At 39.6% G+C, this 23,099-nt stretch overlaps 1 protein-coding gene across 2 annotated transcripts in view; it reads left to right on the top strand.

Annotated features, from left to right (window-relative positions):
• RELN (reelin) overlaps positions 1-23,099 on the top strand; it is a 498,583-nt gene that overhangs the window by 442,454 nt on the left and 33,030 nt on the right. For both annotated transcript variants that reach the window (XR_013360335.1, XM_077863957.1), the window contains exons 47-52: positions 10,754-10,894; positions 12,131-12,308; positions 14,096-14,289; positions 17,553-17,809; positions 20,843-20,997; positions 22,026-22,240. Coding sequence is in view for 1 of the 2 variants with exons in the window: in XM_077863957.1 (XP_077720083.1) it covers positions 10,754-10,894; positions 12,131-12,308; positions 14,096-14,289; positions 17,553-17,809; positions 20,843-20,997; positions 22,026-22,240 (1,140 nt within the window). In the remaining variant the exon portion in view is untranslated. The remainder of the gene's footprint in view (positions 1-10,753; positions 10,895-12,130; positions 12,309-14,095; positions 14,290-17,552; positions 17,810-20,842; positions 20,998-22,025; positions 22,241-23,099) is intronic.

Below are 23,099 nucleotides of genomic sequence, written 5' to 3'. Positions count from 1 at the left end.
AGTCAGCTGAGGTCGATTATCTTCAAACTCATATCAAACCATTACCCAAACTAAAATGGCCAGTAATTATCGTAGAGATTATTCCTTCATTTGGTCATCCATTAAACAAACATTTTTTAAATCTTTAATTATATGCTAGGTCTGTGTGAAGGGCTGAACTTATCCTTGCCTCAACAGACTTTTAGTGCAGTGGGGGAGAGAGCTATTAACCAGAAATCACCAGTAATCGCATAAGTAAATAAAAAATTTGACTGTGGTAAGTGATGGAGGACGTTGCATGATGTCAACACATTACATGTCCTGGGAAAATCTGTCTTGATCAAGGAAATCAAGGAACACTTTCTGGAGGAAAGCACAATTGAAGTAAGAAATAAAGGATGGTTAGGCGTTAAGTAGGGTAAAAGTAGGGGGAATGGTATTCCAGGCAAGGAAATCAGCCTATTGTATGAGGTAGCAGGTAAATCTGAGATACTGAAAGAATAGATCTGACTTAGAAAGTGGAGTGAGTTGGAGTCAGACCATGAAGAATATTGTAGGTTGTACTGAAAATTTGGGTATATGTTGAGGTGTCTGGGTGGCTCAGTCAGTTAAGCTTCTGCTTTGGCTCAAGTTATGATCCTGAGGTCCTGGGATTGAGCCCCATGTGAGCCCTCCAGCCCCTTGAGAGCCCTGCATCCTTGGGAGTCCTCTTCTCCTTCTCCCTTTGTGCTCTGTTCCTCTCCCTCTGTGTGTATTCAATCTCTCTCTCTCTCTCAAATAAATAAAATATTTTTTTTAAATGTTTAATATTTGGGGATACATCATATAAGTACTTTGTTGTTGTTTTTTTTTCATATAAGTACTTTGGCACCTGCTAAAGTGCTCAGGAATTGGGGGACATGCTCATATTTGCATCAGAAAAGCTTATTCTAACTGGAAAACAAATTGGAGAGGATAAGAGTAGCTGGAAGGAGACTCAAAGAGGCAGTGAGAGCTGGTAGCTTGGACTAAGCTGCAGGAGACATGAAGAGAAGTAGAGAAATTCAAGAGAAATGGCAGCAATAAAATTGGGTTTAATAGCGAAATGGACAAAGGAAGGTGAAGGAAGGGGCAATGCTGAAGATGACTGGTTTCTGAGGAATTGAAGAACTGAATGGATGCTCGTGCATTTCACTGGGCAGGGACACACTGAAGCTGAACACAAAAGACATCACACTGTGCTCCAGACATTTCTACATTAGAACCTAATTAGCTGATTCAGTTCAATCTTACTGGAAATTTTTTTTAATGAATGGAAATCATTGTGGTTTCGTGGAGAGTTCCAGCTTTTAAATCCTGTGAACTCTGAAGCAAGTCATTCTGTGTCTCAAAGCTGCAGAGTCCTCATGTGAAAAACAAGACTTTTTGCCATATAAAAAAAATCTAATAAGTGTGCATGGAAGATATTGGGACCCTGTGAACTTTTATAACATGTAAATCATTTTTACATTTATGAGTTAACAGCATCATCCCACTTGTGATTATCACACTTCATCTTGAGGCAAGCTAAGAAGTCTTCCTAAGCTCGCTTAACAAGAGCAAGCCCATGGTAATGGTAGGACACTGTCTTAAGCTCCTGCCCTAGAGGAGGTTACCATCTGGTTGGGGAAGAATAAACAACATAAAAATAAAATATCCTGTATGTAATTGAGATCTTCAATGAGGAATGGGTTAGAAATTGCCACAGGTACTGGGAGACAGTGTTGAATGCCAGAGTTAGAGAGAATTTCATGGAAAAGATGGGCCCTGGTTGACTCATAGGATAGCTAGGAATTAGGTAGATAAGGAGATAAACATTCTAAATTAGGGAGACAGGGGGCATCTGGGTGGTTTAGCAGTTCAGCATCTGCCTTTGGCTCAGGTCATGATTCTGGGGCCCTGGGATCGAGTCTGGCATCAGGCTCCCCATGGGGAGCCTGTGTCTCCCTCTACCTATGTCTCTGCCTCTCTCTCTCTCTCTCTCTCTCTCTCTCTTTCTCTCATAAATAAATAAACAAAATCTTTTTTATAAAAATATAAATAAATAAATTAGGGAGATGGTGTGAACAGGACCCATGAACCTGGGAAGAGCCCAGGAGTTGCTGATGAAGACAGAGGGCTCCTAGCTGGAAGCTAGGGGAAGTTGTTTGTTGGTGGAGTTGGCTCAGCTTTTCGTAGCACTGGAGCAAGGCAGAGAGTTTAGGCTTGTTGGAAAGATGAACCGTGGTGGATTTTGAACTGAGAATATTCTTCCAGGAAAAACAATTGAGAGAACAGAGAGGCTCAAGTAAGAGAAACTGGCAAAGGCGTTGTGCTAATGACCTTAGGTGAAGTGGCAAGGGTCTGGACTACAGCTAACAAGGAGGGGATAAGACAGATATTACAGGACATTTCCATGAGAGAATTGGTTAAACTCACTAGTTTCTTCTCCACTGCACACATCAAGAGATGACTCTAAAGTTTGAAGCCCAAGAGAGTGGGAAGGAAAGCAACCGTTGACTCCAGGAGGGACAATGTGGCAAACTCAACCAGATGATGCTGAATTCAATGTGATGACTGGAAATACAAATGAGGGCATCCATATGACAGAGATGTGAAGGTCAGAGCCCTGGGAGAGATGATTGACTTTGGAGGCATGAGCATAGAGGTGAGAGGCAATGCTGTAAAACTGTCAGCACTGTAAAACTCTCCTGTGGAGGGCACTTACAAAGAAAAGACCGGATCCTTAAATCTAATAAAAGAATGAGTGGAGATAATTATTGAAGAAACAGTGAGGATGCAATCAGGGAGGAAGAAGGAAAATCAGAAGAACATGGTATCCAAAACCAAGTGAGACTAGAGTGTCAGGCAGGAAGAGGTGGCCATCAGTGACATAGGCTGAGACGGATGAAGAAAAAAGTTTTGCAACAAATTCACTAGATTTTTCAGTAAGGAGATAGTGACCTTCAAAAGAACAGTTTCAGTAAGATACTGGAAATAAATACAGCTTGTCCAGCCCCAGAACCCATGGGCTTAACCACTATATTAGTCCTACATTTTTATCGCTTGCCGAAGAGATATGGTCCTGGAAGAAAGAGGAAGGGGGAATGCAAGAGATCTTAAGAAAGGCTGAAAAAAATACAAAGATGCCAAAATCAATTTCATTGCCCCTAATCTGAATCTGCCTCCTCCTACTCACTAACCCCAGATCTAAAAATAACAGGTGGCTCAAGTAGCCTGGGTTCTTGAAATGTCACCTGAGAACCAGGGTGAGTCAATGGAAGGGCAGGTAACTCAAATCCACTGAGAAAGGGGGAGAAAGGTGCTGCCCCTAGAAAGCTCAGGTGTGACTTGGCTATTTTAAGTCACAGTTTGAAGATGATCCATTCCCTCCTACCAGCCCTAATGACTTGGCTGATACCACATCTTTAAAGATTAACTACATTCTGGAAGCCAGGTGGTTTTAGCCACAGCATGGACGCTACTTCACGTTTACAGGAAGTTTACAGGAAAAGTGATAAGCACAAGAAAGCGCAAAAAGATTGTGGAAGGATTGGGACATTGGAATGGGATTGGGTTTACCTTTTTGCAGGTAAACAGATTTAGGGGGAGAGGCTATGCTTCCATAATGATCCCCACTATAACTGCAAACGAAAGATCCGATGCTAAGGAAACTGAATAGATGCAGTATTTATTGGGTTTGTCATGGAAGGATATTCAAGGGAATTGCTAGTTCATTTTTTAAAGGAGAAATCCTGAAAACTTGCTTTGGTACTATTTATCTCCACTGTTACTTCCAGTTTTCCAGTATCTTTTAAAAGACTTTTTGCAAGCATTTATATTACTGAATATCTTATTAAAAATTTTTAATCAGGTCAAGGAAGCCTTGGACTTCTCTTACATTACCATTTCCTCATGCGTCATTTTGATACTTTGAACATCATTGCTATTACTTTACTAAATTCATGTTGGTCTTTCAGGACAACAGAACATAAAATAATTTTGTCTGGTGTAAACCATGGTACTATGGATTTTCACGTACTGAATATATTAATACTTTCGCATTATATTAAGACACATAAAATCTATTTCCATTTCCACTACACTGGAAAATAAAACTCACAATTCTGCATTCCAAATAAGCTTCTCAGATGTCAACCTTGTTGCCAAAGTTTTATTAGAGAACTTGAGATTTGGCTGTCCTTTGTACACATTGCTATGTATGGATTCTTAAGATTGCTTTAGCAATTAAATATAGGTCATTCTCCATTGAGAAGGCATTTTTAAAATTATAGGAAATTCCTTTTATTTGAAGGATGGTTCAATGTATTTGATGCTCTCAGTAGGCCTACTTGGAACACTGTAGGTTTTTTTTATCATTACTAATTGTAATTATCAGCAAAAATAATAAATCCTTATTTTACCAAAACAAGGATATCCATTTTTTTTTCTTTGTAATCCTCAAATCAAAATTTTACTCTGAGTTTGAAGGGACCACAGATTATTTTTGGCTTACATTTATCTATTTAAAATCCAAATGTACAAAATTTAAGAAAATAGCAAACTGTATTTCAATATGATCATCACCCAGCTTCAACTATTGTTGGTTTATGACCAACTCTGTTTTTTCAATAGCACCACTCACTCTGGATCCCCTATTATGAAGCAATTCCCAGGCATTTCAACTATAAATACTTTAGTATGTATCTCTAAAAGAGGACTTTATTTTTTTTTAAGATTTATTTATTCATTCATGAGAGACACAGAGAGAGAGAGAGGCAGAGACACAGGCAGAGGGAGAAGCAGGCTCCATGCAGGGAGCCCGACATGGGACTTGATCCCAGGTCTCCAGGATCATGCTCTGAGCCAAAGGCAGATGCTCAACCCCTGAGCCACCCAGGCGTCCCTAAAAGAGGACTTTAAAAAACATAATTGTGATCCCGTCTAAAAAGTAATGGAAATTTCTTATTTAATATTTTCTTATTCAGTATTTACTTAGCATCAGTATTCAAATATCCCTGTTTGTTTCATAAAACATTTTACCATTCTTTTCATATTAGGATACAAAGCAATATAATTGGTTGACATCTTTCTTAAGTCTTCTGTAACCATGAGGTCTCCCTGTTTACCTTTTCAGATGAGGACTTAGACACAGAGAAGTTTTATGATTTTCCCCACAGGCACACAGTTGGTGGCTGAAGCAGGATTGTACAAAAGTTCTCCATTTGTTCTCTATCAAGGAAGGAATAAAGGTCATGTGGGTGGCTTATTTAAACTCTTCTATTGCTAACTCTGTACTCTGCTTTCCACTCTAGTTCCAGAGAGGTATCATGAAGGATCTAGGTCACCTTCTAAGGATACCTTACCTTTATCACATTTGTTTGGGGTCATAACCTGTGGTCCAAATGCTTTCTTCTCTCATTCCAGTATTCAAACCCCAGTGTTTTGTAAGAAATTTAGAAGAAAGGATAATTGAATGATAGTATATATATTCTTTCATGGACAGATTAATGTTACCTAAAAATCCCAAAATGTTACAGTCGTTTAGTGTTCTACAAATCCCTAGTGTTATTTATAATCACTAAGGGAATTTTCTACCAAAAGATTTGGGATGCCTAAATTAAGTACCCCCAACTAGCTGCCAAATCAATAGTCTTTCAGCCTTTACCTGCCATTCAAGATGACCAAAATTCTCAGTAACACATCAGCTCCAGCAGGAGATAATTGTTTGAAAACCAGTTCTAAACTAAGAAGCTATAGAGACCCCTCTCCTTGAATGGCAATCCTTACTCCTATGAAATGAGTCAATTGTACAAAGCAGTTTCTAAGAGCCATCCTCTCATTTCACCCCAAAATTCAACTTCCTTCTTTTGTTCATAGTTCAGTGTCTTCTTCATGAGGATCTCCCCTGGGAGAGGGCCTTTGTGTCCGCTGGCAGATGGCTCATCCCTGTAAAGCCCCTCACCTTAAGTAAATCATTCACACACCTGGTACCAATGCTCAGGCCTCCTCTCTAGAGCCCACTTTTTCTCTAGCTCTTATCTGTATGTCATGAGCTGTGACCCATGGGTCCACTCTGTTCAGGTGAGCTGATCTATGCTTCCTCCCAGGTACACACATAGGAGTGGGATTGCTGGGTTCTATGGTGACTCTGTGTTCAACATTTTGAAAAACAAACAACCTGTTCACAGCAGCCATACCAGTTTACATTCCCACCAGCAGTATATGAAGGTTCAGATTTCTCCACATCCTTGCCAACACTGTTATTGCTATCTCTTTTTGTTATTATTATAGCCACCTAGTGGGTATGAAGTTGCATCTCATTTTGGTTTTGATTTCCATTTTTCTAATAACTAATGATAATGAACATCTTTTCATCCACTTATCAGCCATTTATGCCTCTCCCTTGGAATATTCTCTATTTTTGTCTAACAGAAAAATAGGCTTATGGAGGAAATTTTTTTCTAATATAAAGGCAGGGCCTTTGCTACCAGGGGAAATATAGGACACACTTTGAAGCTAGGTGCATTGCAGAGCCTCTAACTAAATACAGAGGGCCAAGGGCTTCAGCTGTGACATTCACTTGTGGAAGTCAAGATAGATAGACTCGTGTGTACACACAGCAGTGATGCATACAGTCTCCCATAGCTAAGTAACTGCTCATACTTAGGAGTTACAGTAGGGATAGGATGATTTTGTAAAGGTTGAGATAGTTTTGAAGGGTTTACTCATTGAGAATATATTGTAGTAACAAACCAAGAGATTTTTGCCTTCTCTCAGTTGTGTGAGTGAATCAAGGTGACTTAGGACACTGGGCTTCAACGTCTTCATAGGGAGTAAGAGAGTTGGCTATATTTACTAGTCCTGAATATTTTATGTGTTTCTGAGAGTAAAGAAAACATCAAGGAAGAGTGTAGGGGTTCTTTAAAAATTCTGCCTGGTTCTTATCAAAGGTCTTTTTCTCCTGATGATGGTAATGACAATGAGGAGTTCGTAGGTAGACAGAGTAGTCCTGAAAAAAGGTGTAGATACAAAGACTCTGAAATGCATATATAAACCCATTAAAAGGTTTGGAGACAGTGTGGGGAAAGGTTCCTGGAGAGAGCAGTGATGGAAACCATACTAGTGACAGTAACATTTTTTAACTTCATAGCAGTGGATCTTCAATTATTAAACAACACTTATGGAGCACTTACTATGTGTAGTTGATGGACAGGAAATGATATAAATTCAGAAAAAAAGCAAGGGGAGACACTTCAAGGATATGGAAGAGGAGAAATATGCTCTGGGGCCATCTTTCCCCCAACTCCAAGAATCAGCAGCTGGTAGTGGCCGTCATTATAAGGAAACTTCAGGATAAATGATGATACCTGCCAAGGGACTTCACCAAGACACTCATAGGTCTTGGTAAACATGAGCTAATTAATTTTCACAACACCCTTGTGAGGTGGGAAGTAGCACACTCCTAGTTTTACAGATGGGGAAGTGTCAGCACATAAACATAAATGATTTGGCCCCTATACATAGTAAAGTTGTGACAAGGCTGGGAATAAGAAGTCCTGGAAATTCAACTTCCAGACCTTCATTTTTAACTTCTATTCCAATTCATCCCCTTAGTGGAAGCATCTCTTTTTTTCTCTAAAATAATATTGGATAGTGTATTTACCCCTGTTTTATGGGTACGTAATTATAATAAATGTAGTTATTCCCAGGACTATAAAATCCTCACATTTGAGACGAGGCCCTAGAAGTCCCCTAAATTAACCCCCTCATTATTTATGTTAAGTTATTCACCACGGACATAGCACTTACTAGTGCCAGAGTACAGATTAGCACCCTTAGATATCTTTACTCTTAGTGGCCAACTCTGGTTTGAGATTTGAGTACATTCTACACATGGTCTCCCACTGTTTCCTTTTCTGTGGAATGCCACAGTTGTACAAACTGAACATGTCATGGTTGGAAGTCCCCATAAAAGCTATCAACCCCAACAATGCATCTGGCTCTTAAATCTTCTCTACAAACTCTGTTAAGTGGCTGCCCAGACTGATTAAACACAACCAACATTCAGAAAGCCACCACCTGCTGGGCAGCTCATGCCACCTCTCAATTGCTGGAAGTTGTTCTTCTCCTTTGACAACCATCACATCACTGCCCCCTCCAGCGCTGACCCCCAGTCCCTGCCCACCCACCCTACAAGACATCTCTTATTTGATGCTTCCTGGCCATCTTTATTGCCGTCAACTTACTGTTCTTTCAGTAAATGTGTATGAAGTCCAATGTATAGGTGTCACCACAATCAAATAAGTAAGGAGACTAATCCAACAGAGGAAACTGTACATAAATAAGCCCTCTGAATAAAAAATGATATTTTGATGGAGCATTATAAAACATTAGAGGAACAAAGATAACTGACCTACCCTCTTTAAGCACTGGAGATACAAAACAATATCCCCTGAAGGAATAAAAATATTTCCTGCCCTTCAGAAGTTCATAGACTCAAAGAAAGAATAATATGTGTTGACTTGTTATTAGAATCCAAGTAATCATGTGCTATGGAAATAGGATATTCCAATATATTATTTATAAGATGTAGCTGCATGTAAACAGGCATAACAATTAATAAATTTCATCATTAAGAATTAACTGAACAGGGGCACCTGGGTGGCTCAGTCAGTTAAGCATCTGACTCTTGATTTCAGCTCAGGTCATGATCTCAAGGGCATGAGATGGAGCCCCAGGTTGGCTCTGAGCTCAGGGAGCAGAGTCTGCTTGTCCCTCTCCCTTCCCCTCTACCCTTCCCCTTCCCTCCCCTGCTCACACTTGTGCACTGTCTCTCTAAAATAAATCAACCTTAAAATTAACAGCACAGCCACTGACTTGCACAACCCCAGGGGAGCATTTTCCCACTGCTGACTGTGAGAATGGTGGCCTCTGGATACCAACTCCCTGCACCTTTTTTTTTTTTTTTAAGATTTTATTTGTTAGAGAGAGAGAGCAGGCAAGCAGGGGTAGGAGCAGAGGAGGAGGGAGGAGGAAAGAATCTCAAGCAGACTCTGCACTAAGTGCAGAGCTGGACACGGAGCTCGAACTCATGACCCCAAGATCATGACCTGAGCCAAAAGCGAGAGTCAGACACCCAACTGACTGAGCCACCTAGGCATCCCTAACTGCCTGCATCTATAGAGCACCTACTAAGTGCTAGGCACTGGACAATGAGGGTATAATGTTGAGAAAAAGAGATTAATGCTGTTCCTTCATAACTTATTCTTCAGAAGAGGAGGCAGACATTTAAGAAATACATATGCAAATAAATATGACTACAATTGTGATAAATACTATAAAAGGAAAAGAACAGTTTGCTCGGAATAAACGCGATTTTTAGAGGGACCCAAAAGAAGATTTCTCTATGAGGACCTGACGCTGCCTCTGAGACCTGAAGGACACCTAAGGGGTAACCAGGCTGAGAGAGGAAGGATATGCAGGCAGAAAATGCGAAAGAGTGTTATGAGCTCTGGGAACTGGGAGGAGGAGCAGTGCTCCTGGATAGCCAGGACGCTGGGCTGGGGGATGGAGTCCAGGAGGAGTTTGGGGTTGAAGTTAAATGCCTCAGGAAGTGATAGGTGGATGTTAAGTAGTCTGCTGGGAGTTGAGGAGGAAGAAGTGTTATGGAAAAACCAATGCATAGATGCTCAGTAAGCAAATAGCAAACTGAACTATGCGTTTTCAGAACAGAGATTTTAGTTCTGTCTATTTCTTTTCTGTTTTCTAAACGTAACATATGTGTTCAATTAGAAAGCATACAACCCTTGCTGTTGTTTGGACTTTTGTCCTGCTCAAAACAAGTATCTCTCAGTCAAGTGACTAATAGTCTCTTAATGACCGAAGTATATGAATCCATAAAACAAAAGTTGCTTTGGCTAATTATTTTGTCTACCGGTGTCTGAATGTTCACATTCACTTGAGCCTTGGGCACTGTTTGGATTTACTGCCATCTAGTGTCTCTGAAAATGTAAGTTAGTTTGTGTTTCTGAACAAGACGCTTCCCAAAACTGTACAAATTAGCAAATATATTTCTGCTTCTGGAAGGGAGAATCTCTGTTTTGATTTTATCTGTATCGCATTTAAGTTAATATAAAATAAGTCTGGTCCCATTACCCTCTCTCTTCTCTCCATCCAACTATCTGTGGTTTCATTGATCCCTCTGATTTACACTCTTACTGTCTTCTTAAGACTTTCATTATGAGAATTCCTCATGAACGCTATATGAGGTGGACCAGTATGCCCACTGCACAAAAGTGTCTAGTCTTCAGGAGCGCAGAGGAGTTGAAATTGAGCCCATATCCTGCTTTCCAAGTCAAATGCAGATGGGTTGGGGCAGCTCAAAGACAGGCATCTTTCCCTAATTTGCAAATAGAGCTTAGCATCAGCCCTGATGTCACTCCACAACATTTCCACACAAAATTCAGGGCTCGCTTTTCCCCTGAGGCTAGGCTACTGGCTAAGATTATTTTGAGTTTCTGTGTTAGTCTGTTTTTACAAGGCTCAGAACGATCATCAGCCCAAAAATATATTCTCAAGCTATTGCAGTGTAGTTTGGTCTGGTGATGTTACTCAAAGTTTTATATAGGCAATCACAAAAATGAATGCTTCGCAGAACACGAGTTGGGGTTGTGCCTGCATTTTTGTTACAGCCTTCCATGCACTTGTTCAAATATACCGGAACACATTTTCTTTTCCACCACATCCTTCATTATAATTCTCTTTTTCTCCAAAGGTCCCAAGCAACTCGTTTCCGTTGGCATCAACCAGCTCCTTTTGACAAGCAGCAGACGTGGGCGATAGATAACGTCTACATCGGGGACGGCTGTATAGATATGTGCAGTGGCCATGGACGGTGCATCCAAGGAAGCTGTGTGTAAGTACATTGTTTTTTCTTCCCTCCACAGGAAGTTTCTGACTCCCATTCCAGCCAGGAGATTTTTCAGAAACCGGATTTGTAGTCACTCCAAAGCTGCCTTCAGTTATACATTTTTCTTGAAATCTGACATTAAGCTAACTGTGGAGTTTATGGATAGCATATCTTCCTTCTTGCACGGAGATTGGGAACTAAACAATAGCTGCCTTGTCAAAAGAAAGGTGAACTGTCATTGACTGTGTTTATTTCCTTCTGTGTTCTGGTGATACACCTGAGCCCAGAGAAGGACAGTAGAAGAGGTTCGGGAGTTCAGTATATTCTCACCAAAAATAATATGTCACAAGCATTTCTCTCACTTAGGTCTGAATATATGTAATAGATACGTATTACTTGTGGTTGGATTGGTATCCCGTGTGGGTTGCATAAGAAAGTTTTTAAATCCCTGCTTTATTTACCATCCATGGAAAGGCCTAGTATTTTACTTAGAGAACCTTAGCATCTTTGGAAGGATTTAAATAAAATGTGTGTGTGTGTGTGTGTGTGTGTGTGTGTGTGTGTGTGTCTTATGTACTACAGGCCTATGTGCTTTATTTTAAAAGATTTTGCTGTTTGATGAGGTAGTATGAATGAAGATGCTGATAGAGAATTCCTACCCCCTTCTCCACTAATCTCTGCATGCCCAGGAGGTCTCTCCTTTGGTTATTGATTCTAGCTCATATCCAGAATGACCTCTGAGACCCCAAAGCCTCCAGTCCTATATTCATATCTCTTCCTATGTTGAACAGAGAGGTCAGTCATTCAGTCAGGGGTGGGAGATGTTATCCGAAGTACCCACTGCTGTCTGGAACATGGCATCTTGGACTCCTAATTGGCCCAAAGCCTCTTTAAAAAGACTTAGTTTCATAGGTTATTAGGACCTACCAGTTCAGTTGGGCAGCTTTTACTTCTCAGCTTTTTAGAGCTGCGTCATGTGGAGACAAGGCTCTAGTAAATTCTTTGAAGTTACTTCTTTCCCTATAAGCCCAAGTCATACATTAGGGATGCCTAGAGGCAGTTACTTCACAGATTGCTTCTAACCTAAAGCACTGTTAAGGGAAGCAGGCGAATGCTGCAGAGCTCTGTGAAGATAAGGAAGCTTTCCTCATCCTGGACAAGGAAGAGTAGCTGGCTTCACTAATTTGAGAACACAATTGTGGAGGTTTTGTTTAATGTTGGCTTTTCCTTTCTTTTTCCTAGCTGTGATGAGCAGTGGGGTGGCCTCTACTGTGATGAGCCCGAGATCTCCCTTCCAACCCAACTCAAAGACAACTTCAATAGAGCGCCATCCAACCAGAACTGGTTGACCGTGAACGGAGGGAAACTCAGTACCGTGTGTGGCGCTGTGGCTTCAGGAATGGCTCTGCATTTCAGCGGGGTAAGTCTGTGGCAGTTGGTTATTTTCTGTCTCCTCTGAGTTTCCCCCAAAAGAGTTGAGTCTCTTTCAGAGTTTAATTGGCAAATCCAAATGCAGAATTAGACGCTCTAAATGCACAATTCTGATGTGAGCTTGCAACTTTATACAAATCAGAAAATAATTATTTCCAACATTTTCCCATCACAAATCAGTTGAGACCATTTCATTGTGCAAAGTAGTGTCAGCACACGTCATATAGATTTGAAAGAGACTTAAATGAATTTCCATCCTGAGAGAGAGGACTTGCCAGGGTGTGAGGGTCTTCCGTATGGATGATATTCTAATGGAAAACTCGTGAACTTGCAACAGATTTGGGATTTAAGGAACCAAAAATCAGGAAAGTGAGCTTTGGTGTTTCCTGAACTTAATTCCTTCTGTAAATTTTCAAAGAAAGAATAATTGTCAATAATGACTAGACATTTTTATTTATAGCAAATTATTTTGTATATGACAACAGCACTGTTAGAAAATGTCTTTGATGGGGGCACCTGGGTGGCTCAGTCAGTTAAGTGGCTTCAGCTCAGGTCATAATCTCAGGATCCTGGGATCGAGTCACACATAGCGCTCTCTGCTCAGCGGGAAGTCTGCTTTTCCCTCTCCCTCTGTGCATGCTCTCTCTCTCTCTCTGTCTCTCAAGTAAATAAATAAAATATATTTTTTTAATTTCTTTGAGAAATGTTATGGTCATTCTAATTGCTGCCAAAGATAAGTGTTTAAAAATAGAATTTTGGGCAGTCCGGGTGACTCAGCAGTTTAGCACCGCCTTCAGCCCAGGGTGTGATCCTGGAGACCCGGGGTCGAGTCCCACGTTGGGCTCCTTGCATGGAGCCTGCTTCTCCCTCTGCCTGTGTCTCTGCCTCTCTCTCTCTCTGTGTCTCTCGTGAATAAATAAATAAAATCTTTAAAAAAAATAAAAATAGAATTTCTTCAATACCATAATTAAATACCCTTCATAAGTAATTTAATTTTTAAAAAATTACAAATTCACTGTCAGGTCTTTATTTCTCTACCATTCCCTACCTTAGAATTTGCATTTGTGCCAATAAAGTATATTATTTATAATCAGTATTTTAGCCGACAGTAACAATATAGGATTTCTATAACCCTCAACGCTAAGAATGAAGTGTTTACAATACTCTTCCTAGCTTAGCTAGAACTCCAAGAGGCCTGGTTTTCTGCATGTATTCAACTAAGAAATATCTGCGTATCTACACTAATAAATTCATATAGATGACACTAAAATCAGCTATAAAAGTTTAAATAAAAATCATAACAACTATTGCCTCTAAATAATTAAAGTGTATGAAATCTTTAGATGTAGTCATTTTTAAATTGCATATTAAAATAGTCATCTCAACATGCTACTTTTTAAATAGCTACTATCTTTTAAAAAATCTAAAAATGCCTGTGAATAACTGGAAATATTATAATAAGGACAAAGAACGCTACTTTAATTTTGGCTCTTATGTTGCCAAAACAGAAGTGAATCTCCTTAGAATACACCATCCTTCATAAGTTGTTTCTAATGATGAAATTTCAAGGTTTAGCAAATATTTGCTGAATACCTACTATGTGCCAGAGGCCGTGCTGGGAATGAGGATGACAGGAGAGATGATAAGGACACCAGCATTGCAAGACCATGTGACTTGTATTATAAAAGAAACGTGAAAAGGATGGAAGGCAGAGAAAACCTTGAACCAGCAATTATGCTTATCACTGTTGTGTTGGATTCTGCTTTGCTCCCTTAGGGCTGCAGCCGACTGTTGGTCACGGTGGATCTGAACCTCACTAATGCTGAGTTTATCCAATTTTACTTCATGTACGGATGCCTGATTACACCCAACAACCGCAACCAAGGTGTTCTCCTGGAATATTCTGTCAACGGAGGCATTACCTGGAACCTGCTAATGGAAATTTTCTATGATCAGTACAGTAAACCTGGGTTTGTATCCTATCTTATCTTTAATAATATCTTTATCTTTAATAATGAGTATGTTGAGCAAAGATGCTTGGTGAGGTCTGACAGCTTCAGTCACGGGGACTGCGGGGCACCTGGACGTACCCACTGGTAGAGATGCTTCTGAGACTGACGTAAAGATAAGGTTTGTGAGCTGGGTAAACAGCTGGTTTGAGTTTTTATTTTAAGAACAACTAGTTTTTGAACGCCAGAATAAGATAAAAATATGCTATCACAATGCCAGGCATGAATAAACCCAGTGCAAAACCCCACGTGAATTAATGAATAAATGGTAATTAATTTAAACAACATTTTGGGAAAATAGAAACAGGAAGGCAATGTGTTTATTTATTTATTCATTCATTTTTATATAGTGTTCATGCCATTTTAGGGAATTGAGGACTTAGAAATAAACACAAGAAAATGTAAATATCCTTAAGAAGCCTAGAGTCTATTTTTTAATTGCTTCTCTGAAAACCCTCACAGTGGATTTAATAAACATAATGTATGAGTCATTTAAAATTTATATATTCTCAAAGGGCAAAAAGCAATCAATGTGACCAATGAGAAAAGTTTAAAATGTTTCTAAAAGTAAAAGAGCATATTTGTTAAAGTGGAAGGAGGAGAAGAGAGAAGAGGAGAGTGAGAGAGAGAGAGAAAGAAAAAGTTGGAGGAGAGGAGAGAGCAGAGCAGAGGGGACGGGAGGAGAGGGGAAAGGAGTAATGAAAACAGCCCAACCAAGAAACATAGAATAATTAACAGCACCCAAAAAGGAAGATGAAGCATAGATAATCCCTTGGTGCATGGCAAACCAGGCACAGGCTAAAAATTAGGTAAAATTAAAACAATTGGGATGCCTGGGTGGCTCAGTCAGTTAAGCATCTTTGGCTCGGATCGTGTTCTCAGGGTCCTGAGTTTGAGTCCCGCATCAGGCTCCATATTCAGTGAGGAGTATGCTTCTCCCTCTGCCTCTCCACCTAATTGCTCGCTCGCTCTCTCTCTCTCTCTCGCTCTCTCTTTCTCAAATAAATAAATAAAACCTTTAAAAATAAAAACGATTTAAAAATCTTGTAAATGGTCATTTAAATTAAGTATATCAGTTAAGAAGACGTTCAGTTGTGAATGATAGAAAACCCCAAGCAGGGATCCCTGGGTGGCGCAGCAGTTTGGCACCTGCCTTTGGCCCAGGGCACGATCCTGGAGACCCCGGATCAAATCCCACGTTGGGCTCGCGGTGCGTGGAGCCTGCTTCTCCCTCTGCCTATGTCTCTGCCTCTCTCTCTCTCTCTCTCTCTCTGTGTGTGACTATCATAAAATAAATAAAAATTTAAAAAAATAAAGATAACCCCAAGCAATTCAAACAAAAGGTTCTCTCTCTCTCTCTCTCTCTCTCTCTCTCTTATTATAAATTAGATCCAGAAGAAAATAGCCCAGGGCTGCTACAGTGGCTCCACAAGCATTAGAGACCCAGGTTCCTTCTACCTACCTAATACTTTTGTCACGTTCAGCGCCTGACTAAAAGGGCGACTCTAGGTCTCCCACATTCCTGCCAGCAGGAGAGAGGATGGGCAAAGAAGGTGTGCGCTCTCTCTCTTCTCTCTCTCCTAACGTTGCCCATACTTCCATTCACATTCCAGTAACCAGAACTTCATCACAGAAACACACACACCCAGATGCAAGGGAGTCTGGACATCCCGTCTTTACTCTGGGTGACTGTTCCCCTCGCCAAAAAGATGGGCTCCTATTATGAAGGAAGAAGAGGAAAATAGCAGTTGGGGAAATGCTAGCCACAAACAAACATTTTAAATCCTATGCTTGTATTAAAGTTGTACATCAATAAAGGAATCCACAGAGAAGCTAAGAAGAACACAGTGTTACAATAGTGCAAAAAAAGTGCTCATCTCTTAATAGGAGATCAAAGATATACCAAGTAAACCATTTCCTCAGTCTTTATGGGGGAAGTTATAAAGACTCTCCGGTATGAGTTCCTGAACACTTAGCATACTATACAGAGAGAAGGAAGCTAGGATAGAAGTCTGATCTACTTCAGTTCTCTGAAGGAGAAACAAATTGACCAAAGTAGGAACAGCAGTCATAATTTATTTAAACTTCCAACAGCCTTAGATAAATTTCCACTCCAAAGGTTTGTAAAATGTGGTCAAGGATTTATCAGAGAAGGGAAACTAACTTAGGAAAGAAAAAAAAATAAAGATCCTTGCTCTGGGTAAAGAAGTATGATTGGATGTCCCTCTAGGAGCAGATAGATTTCTGATATTACTCAATACACTTTAAAATGTTAAACATGCCAAATCAATACAGATAAGTTATAGAAAGATCTTACAAAAAGAGGGCAAGGAGAGATGTAGATGAGCTTTGAAATTGAAATGCATGAGGAAATAAACCTTGGAAAACATGATTTGCCAAAGCATTGTTGGTTTCCAAAGTGCTAGTACCTATCGAGGTAAGGTTCTAGGATTCACAGTATAACTTTCCTTGTATACCCTTTGGTACACAGATTGCATCTTGGTCTTAGGGTACACAAAATGATGGACATAGACTTAAAAAAGTATCTAAAATTCAAGTACTGAAAATCCAACCAAAAGCACCCTATCATCCATCCATTTGAATCGATCTTGATTGGTAGATAAAGACAAAGTCAATGTCAAACCACAGACAACTGATAAAGTAATTACAAAAAACCGGGTAGCTAAGAGCCCAAATGTCCTGCTACAATCCAGTGTCCAAATTCTAAGCGATTTGCTGATACTCATGGGAATAGAATGAAATTGAGGTACCAGGGGAAGGGAAGAGATGAAACCAACCTTGTCTCTGTAGGAGACAGAAAGAAAAGTCAGTCTCGGCTTTTATGTCTGCCACAGTGCGTATCTCTAGGCCTACAGATCCAGAGATGCACCTGGGCAAACAGAAAATTGTAAAGTCCCTTTAAGGCCTGCCCAGGGCCAGTTAGTATAAGTAAGTAGTTCCAGAATTCTTGAATTTGTTCATATTCCATTCCCCCAATTTAGGGGCTCCTGGGCCTTCATAAACTCTAGCCAGTTTATTATGGTTTTTAAAAATTAAATTTTAAACCAATTTTTAATTAAATTTTAAAAATTTTTAGCTGTCTCTCCTGTCCTCCCCCACCCATCATGTGACTTGTAACATCTTACTTCTTGTTGTAAATCTTTTACTCACATGAGACATTTGACACGATTTCCTCCTCTCCCCCCACCATCATTTTCTTATAGATTCGTAAATATCCTTCTCCCTCCTGATGCAAAAGAGATTGCTACTCGCTTCCGCTGGTGGCAGCCAAGGCATGACGGCCTGGATCAGAACGATTGGGCCATCGACAATGTCCTCATCTCGGGCTCTGCCGACCAGAGGACCGTCATGCTGGACACCTTCAGCAGCGCCCCTGTGCCCCAGCATGAGCGCTCCCCCGCAGACGCTGGGCCTGTCGGGAGAATTGCCTTTGACATGTTTATGGAGGATAAGACGTCAGGTACATTTTTCACTAATGTGAAATAAAAACCCAGCAGAAATGTAGTTTAGATTTCAGTCTTTTCAGGGGCCCCTGGTGGCTCATTGGTTGAGCATCTGCTTTTGGCTCAGGTCATGATCCTGGGGTCCTGGGATCGAGTCCCCCATCGGGCTCCTCCTCTCTCTGTGTGTCTTTCATGAATAAACAAAAATCTTTAAGAAAAAAGTTGTAGGTCTTTTCTAAAGAGGAGAATGTGGAGCTGGAGCCTCTTACAGATTCTCAAATGGCATAGAGACTTTGAAAATGGCTTTCACCCTTTCGTTTCTCTCAAACTTCTGGTTAACATTGTAACTAAATCTTTTCTTTCATTCAAGCAGCAAGAATGTTTTAATAAATAGCATTCTATAATAATACCTTTTTTGTTGTTGTTAGAAACTATTCATTTCTAAAAAAAAAAAAAGAAAAAGAAATTATTCATTTCTATGTTTCCTATTTTCTCCTTTGGGTAGAAAGCCAGCATTTCCTGGTCATTTGTTTTAATATCCAAATACAAGTGTCTTGTTTTGCTACATGTCACATGCCTTTGTGATGGCATTTCATGTTTTAGAGAGTATCCAAAGGTCCTGCTTGTTACTCTTCATTCTTTCTAAAAGTAGAGCAGTGACCCTGGTGAACCAGAAAAGATCTCTCCATGCTATCCTCATTTTTAATTTTTATTTTAATTTTTCATGCAACTATTCTGATCACCTTTTTTAAAAGCAGTGTCTTATGTCAAGTTTGTGGCTTTGTCATGCCACATCCCTGGTTATACTACATAAAACAGTATTCCCAGGCAAAGTAGTCATGTTTAATTATATACCTCATACCAGCTGTTTCAGTGTTATCTGAAATAATTATCTGAAAATCATTTTCTGAAGGTTATTAAGAAGATTTACTTACACAGATCTGGTTCATGACTTTGCTAAATTATTAATTTATTTTTCCCTGTGTGTAACGATTTATCTAAGTGAGTTTATGGTCAGAGAATAATTGAAGCACTGCTTCTGGATGAATAAAAGCAAATACAGATTATTTTTTTTCAAGTACCTAAAATACCAATTTTTACTTTAGGCTTGATTGGTGATGTACAGTTGAAGAATTATAAAACTGGTTTTCTAGAAACCATAATAACTACTTACAGAAATAGATATTTCTGATATTCTGATATTTCAGAAGAGAATGATGAGGTAGTTGATTAGCATAAACCTGCTTTCATCAGCATTGCAGAGTTCTAGCATAAAATATGTGCCCCAGAATAAACTGGCGTGGAGTATTCTTAATGGAATTCAAATTTCTATATACTTTGACTCTTGGGTACTAGATGCAGGATTAAATGTAGCTCCAAAGCCCATGAATCAGGAAGGGATTGGAATTAAAATTAACATGTAATGGTATTGTGGTTGCCATCTGAATCCAGACGTAAACTGCTTGTTCTGTTATATGTGTTAATGATGATGATGTGCCAAAGGACACAACACAAGTGAAGGCTGAGTTTCAATTGCATTGTTTGGTTTCTCCTCTGACTCCCCTGAGGCCATCCACCCCTGTGATTCTCACAGTGGCCCCAAGCCTCTCTTTACCCATTCATTGCCAATTAAATGCTGGAGCTAACCAGGAAACTTCCATAGAAAAGTTGGGCCTATAAAATCAAAATATATCATGAATTAGATGCAACTTACAGATATGTTCCATTCCTAAACTTTCTGGAATAAAATCATAATGTTAAAAACACCTCTTTCAGAAAAGAAAGGACATCGTGGGCAACATGTGCGTATGTACATGCATGCACTCAAATGTGCGTGATTAAGAAATAGGAGAGACAATAGGAACTACTCTTTGCTGATCAAGTCACAGTCTTGCTGCCTAAGTTTTCCTTAGACTCTCACAAGCTTGTTTTTAGTCACTTCATTGAGGTAAAATTGACATACAAAAAGCTATTGGCTGTAATGTATACAACTTGATAAGTTTGGAGAGGAGTATACACCCGTGAAACCATCACCACGATCAAGGTCATTAATTTATCATTCTCCTCCTAAAGTTTCCTTGCACGGCCACCACCACCACCACCACCACCACCACCACCACCACCTTTTTTTTTAACCTTCTTAGCAAATTTTTAATACAGTACAGTATTGGTAACTATAGGTCCTCTGTCACACAGTAGACCTCTGTAATTATTTGCCTTGTATTCCTGAAACTTCATGCCCTTTGACTGACATCTCTTCATGTCTCCCTTTCTCCAGCCCCTAGTAACTGCTATTCTACTCTTTGGTTCTATGAGTTTCACTATTACAATTTTTTTTTAATTACCCAGATGACACCACCAGAATTTGAGTAAAAGTAGCTAAGTCACTTTCCTATCGTATTACTAAAAATCCCTATCCTCTTTAAATCCTGCCTAAAACCTTAAATATCTATCAGAAAAGAATTGGTATGGGGGGGGCATCCCTGGGTGGTGTAGCGGTTTGGCGCCTGCCTTTGGCCCAGGGCATGATCCTGGAGACCCGGGATCGAATCCCACGTCGGGCCCCCGGTGCATGGAGCCTGCTTCTCCCTCTGCCTGTGTCTCTGCCTCTCTCTCTCTCTCTCTCTCTCTCTCTGTGTGTGACTATCATAAATAAATAAAAATTAAAAAAAAAAAAGAATTGGTATGGGGGCACTTCTCTGGCTCAGTTGGAAAAGTATGTGAATCTTGATCTTGGAGTCATAAGTTTGAGTCCCATGTTAGGTACAGAGATTACTAAAACTAAACAAATAATTTTTTAAAAAATTGATCTACATGTTTCTTTGTTTTTCATTTATAACACATACAATACACTTTTTTCTAAATGTAAACTTCCCAATATTGAATAGTAGGTATATCTCAACGTCCTAGTATCCATATTCCTAAAATAATGTGTTTTGCCTGTGGATTATGTGTAATGTAAGAGAGATTTTAACTGAAAATAATAAGAGATCTTGCTTAAAGTGAAAATTTGCTTCAAGTAACTTTGCCATAATTTTTGTTTGCTTAAGTGAATGAGCATTGGCTATTCCATGATGATTGCACAGTAGAAAGATTCTGTGACTCCCCTGATGGTGTCATGATTTGTGGTAGCCATGATGGAAGAGAAGTATATGCAGTGACCCATGACCTGACTCCCACTGAAGGCTGGATCATGCAATTCAAGGTGAAATGTTATGATCTTGATTACATAAATAACTATACATTAGAAATATAAAAATTTTAAAAATTGTAAAGACAAAGATCATACAACATTCCATTGACTTAATATATACTTTGAAAAATGAAATGTTTAGGTAACGGACATCTTAATGATTAGAAGTGATTAAAATGATTTTACTTCTGAACGATGCCAAGGTAAAACTTTCATAAGAGTAAATTTGTTTCTGCTCAGGATTAAATAGCAAAATGTAAGATACTAATCATCATATAAATCTAAATCGTTATATGATTTAGCCAATTTCTTCATTTTAGAGAAAATTAAAGCTATTATGGTTATAACTACTTTTTTTTTTTTTTACAAGAGCATTTTAATGTTTCTGGAGAAAGAAAATTCTAGAAAACGAAGGCATGATTAGCCTTAATGCCAACATCAATTTTGACCAAGATTTTATGTCAACCAATTTTATGTCAACTATTTTATCGTCTGCCTCACTCCCACCATATTAACAATAAATGTTGCACTATGCCTATCTACATCAACAAAGGGTGCTTTGCCTTATTAAAAATACCTTCTTTTATCACTTCATTGCATCTTACTTGTATTTGAAAGTGATTTATGGAGAGTCATAAATTGTACAACAAAATAGTAAACTTGGAAAAGCTATTAGCAATCCTTCTTGGTCGAGCATTCTGCCAAATAGAGTGCCAGGCCATTAGCACAACAAACAACAATTTGTAAGAGTGGGCCCAGGCCTTCCAAGGCAGTCGGCCAGCCATGGCAGCAGTACAGGTTTCTTCTTCTCTCCAAACTCCCTGCACAATATATTTGGCACTTTCTGTAATTTGTCACCTTGGGCAACCACGTCAACTCCCCTGTCCATCAGCAGGACAAATAATGAACCTGAAAATACGGGATGGATGTGGTACAGCATCTATCAGCTGATCAGCAACTTTCTTGTTGCCAAGTCCTTGCAGCAGAAACGTGTAATATGGTTTTAGTGCTTTAACAATCTTTCTTTTCTGTTTATTTAGATCTCTGTTGGATGTAAAGTATCTGAAAAAGTTGCCCAGAATCAAATTCATGTGCAGTATTCTACTGACTTTGGTGTGAGCTGGAATTATCTGGTCCCCCAGTGCTTACCTGCAGACCCAAAATGTTCTGGAAGTGTTTCTCAGCCATCTGTATTCTTTCCAACCAAAGGGTGGAAAAGGATCACCTACCCACTCCCTGAAAGCTTAGTGGGGAAGTAAGTAAAAAGTTAAAATAAATCCTGGTTTCAAGCATCCAGAAGTTCACCAGGGACATTTGTCGAGCCTGAAGTTATGTGTGATTATGGGTAAAATGCTCTCTTCCCCACCCCACCCCCCACCTCTAAAGGTTCTCTGATTGATGACTTCCAAGATGAGCTAACATGAGGAGCCCTCAAGTTTTAATCCTTAGACTTGGGCCTTAGCAGGCCCTTCCATTTCCCATGCTTTAGTCTCTGAACGTGGGGACAGAGCAATAGAGATGGTCTTAGAGCCACACGAAAAGTTGTTACCATATGGACCTTGTAGACTGTGGTCCACCATGCATCACATGCTTTCCATATTACTGCCTTGTCAATCCGTAGATGGTGCCAGGAGCAAATACTAACTGGTCATGCTCTTTGTACAAATCCTAATTCTTCATGTTTTCTGTGTAAGTGTGGTTTGTAAATTTCATTTTTCTCTTACCAAAGCGTTACATTCCGCACCTGCAGTGAAAAGTAATTAGCCTGGAGCAGTGGTGAGCCAAGATGATTAAACTGCTCCCTGAGAAGTCTGTAGATAAGTTAATTTAAAGCAATTTCAAAAGATTTCCCTTTAACTGTAAAATTAGGAGAAAAGACACACTGAAGAAAATGACAGGCATACCTCCACCATAGAGACTGCCTAAATGCAAACCTTCTTATGAAACAGAATTATGGTACATGACTAGAACATATAGAGGCTTTAAATAAGGTGCTCGCACTCGGCTTTTCCAGTGTGCCGTAAATAGCATTTACTACGTGATCACTCACTATTTCCTGGAATGAATCTAAAGGGCTTAGTCAATTAACGTGCTAGGAAATAAGATCAGGATAC

The sequence above is a fragment of the Canis aureus genome, chromosome 21 (assembly GCF_053574225.1).
Source record: "Canis aureus isolate CA01 chromosome 21, VMU_Caureus_v.1.0, whole genome shotgun sequence".
Classification (NCBI taxonomy): domain Eukaryota; kingdom Metazoa; phylum Chordata; class Mammalia; order Carnivora; family Canidae; genus Canis; species Canis aureus.
This window is presented reverse-complemented; position numbering and strand designations above follow the sequence as displayed.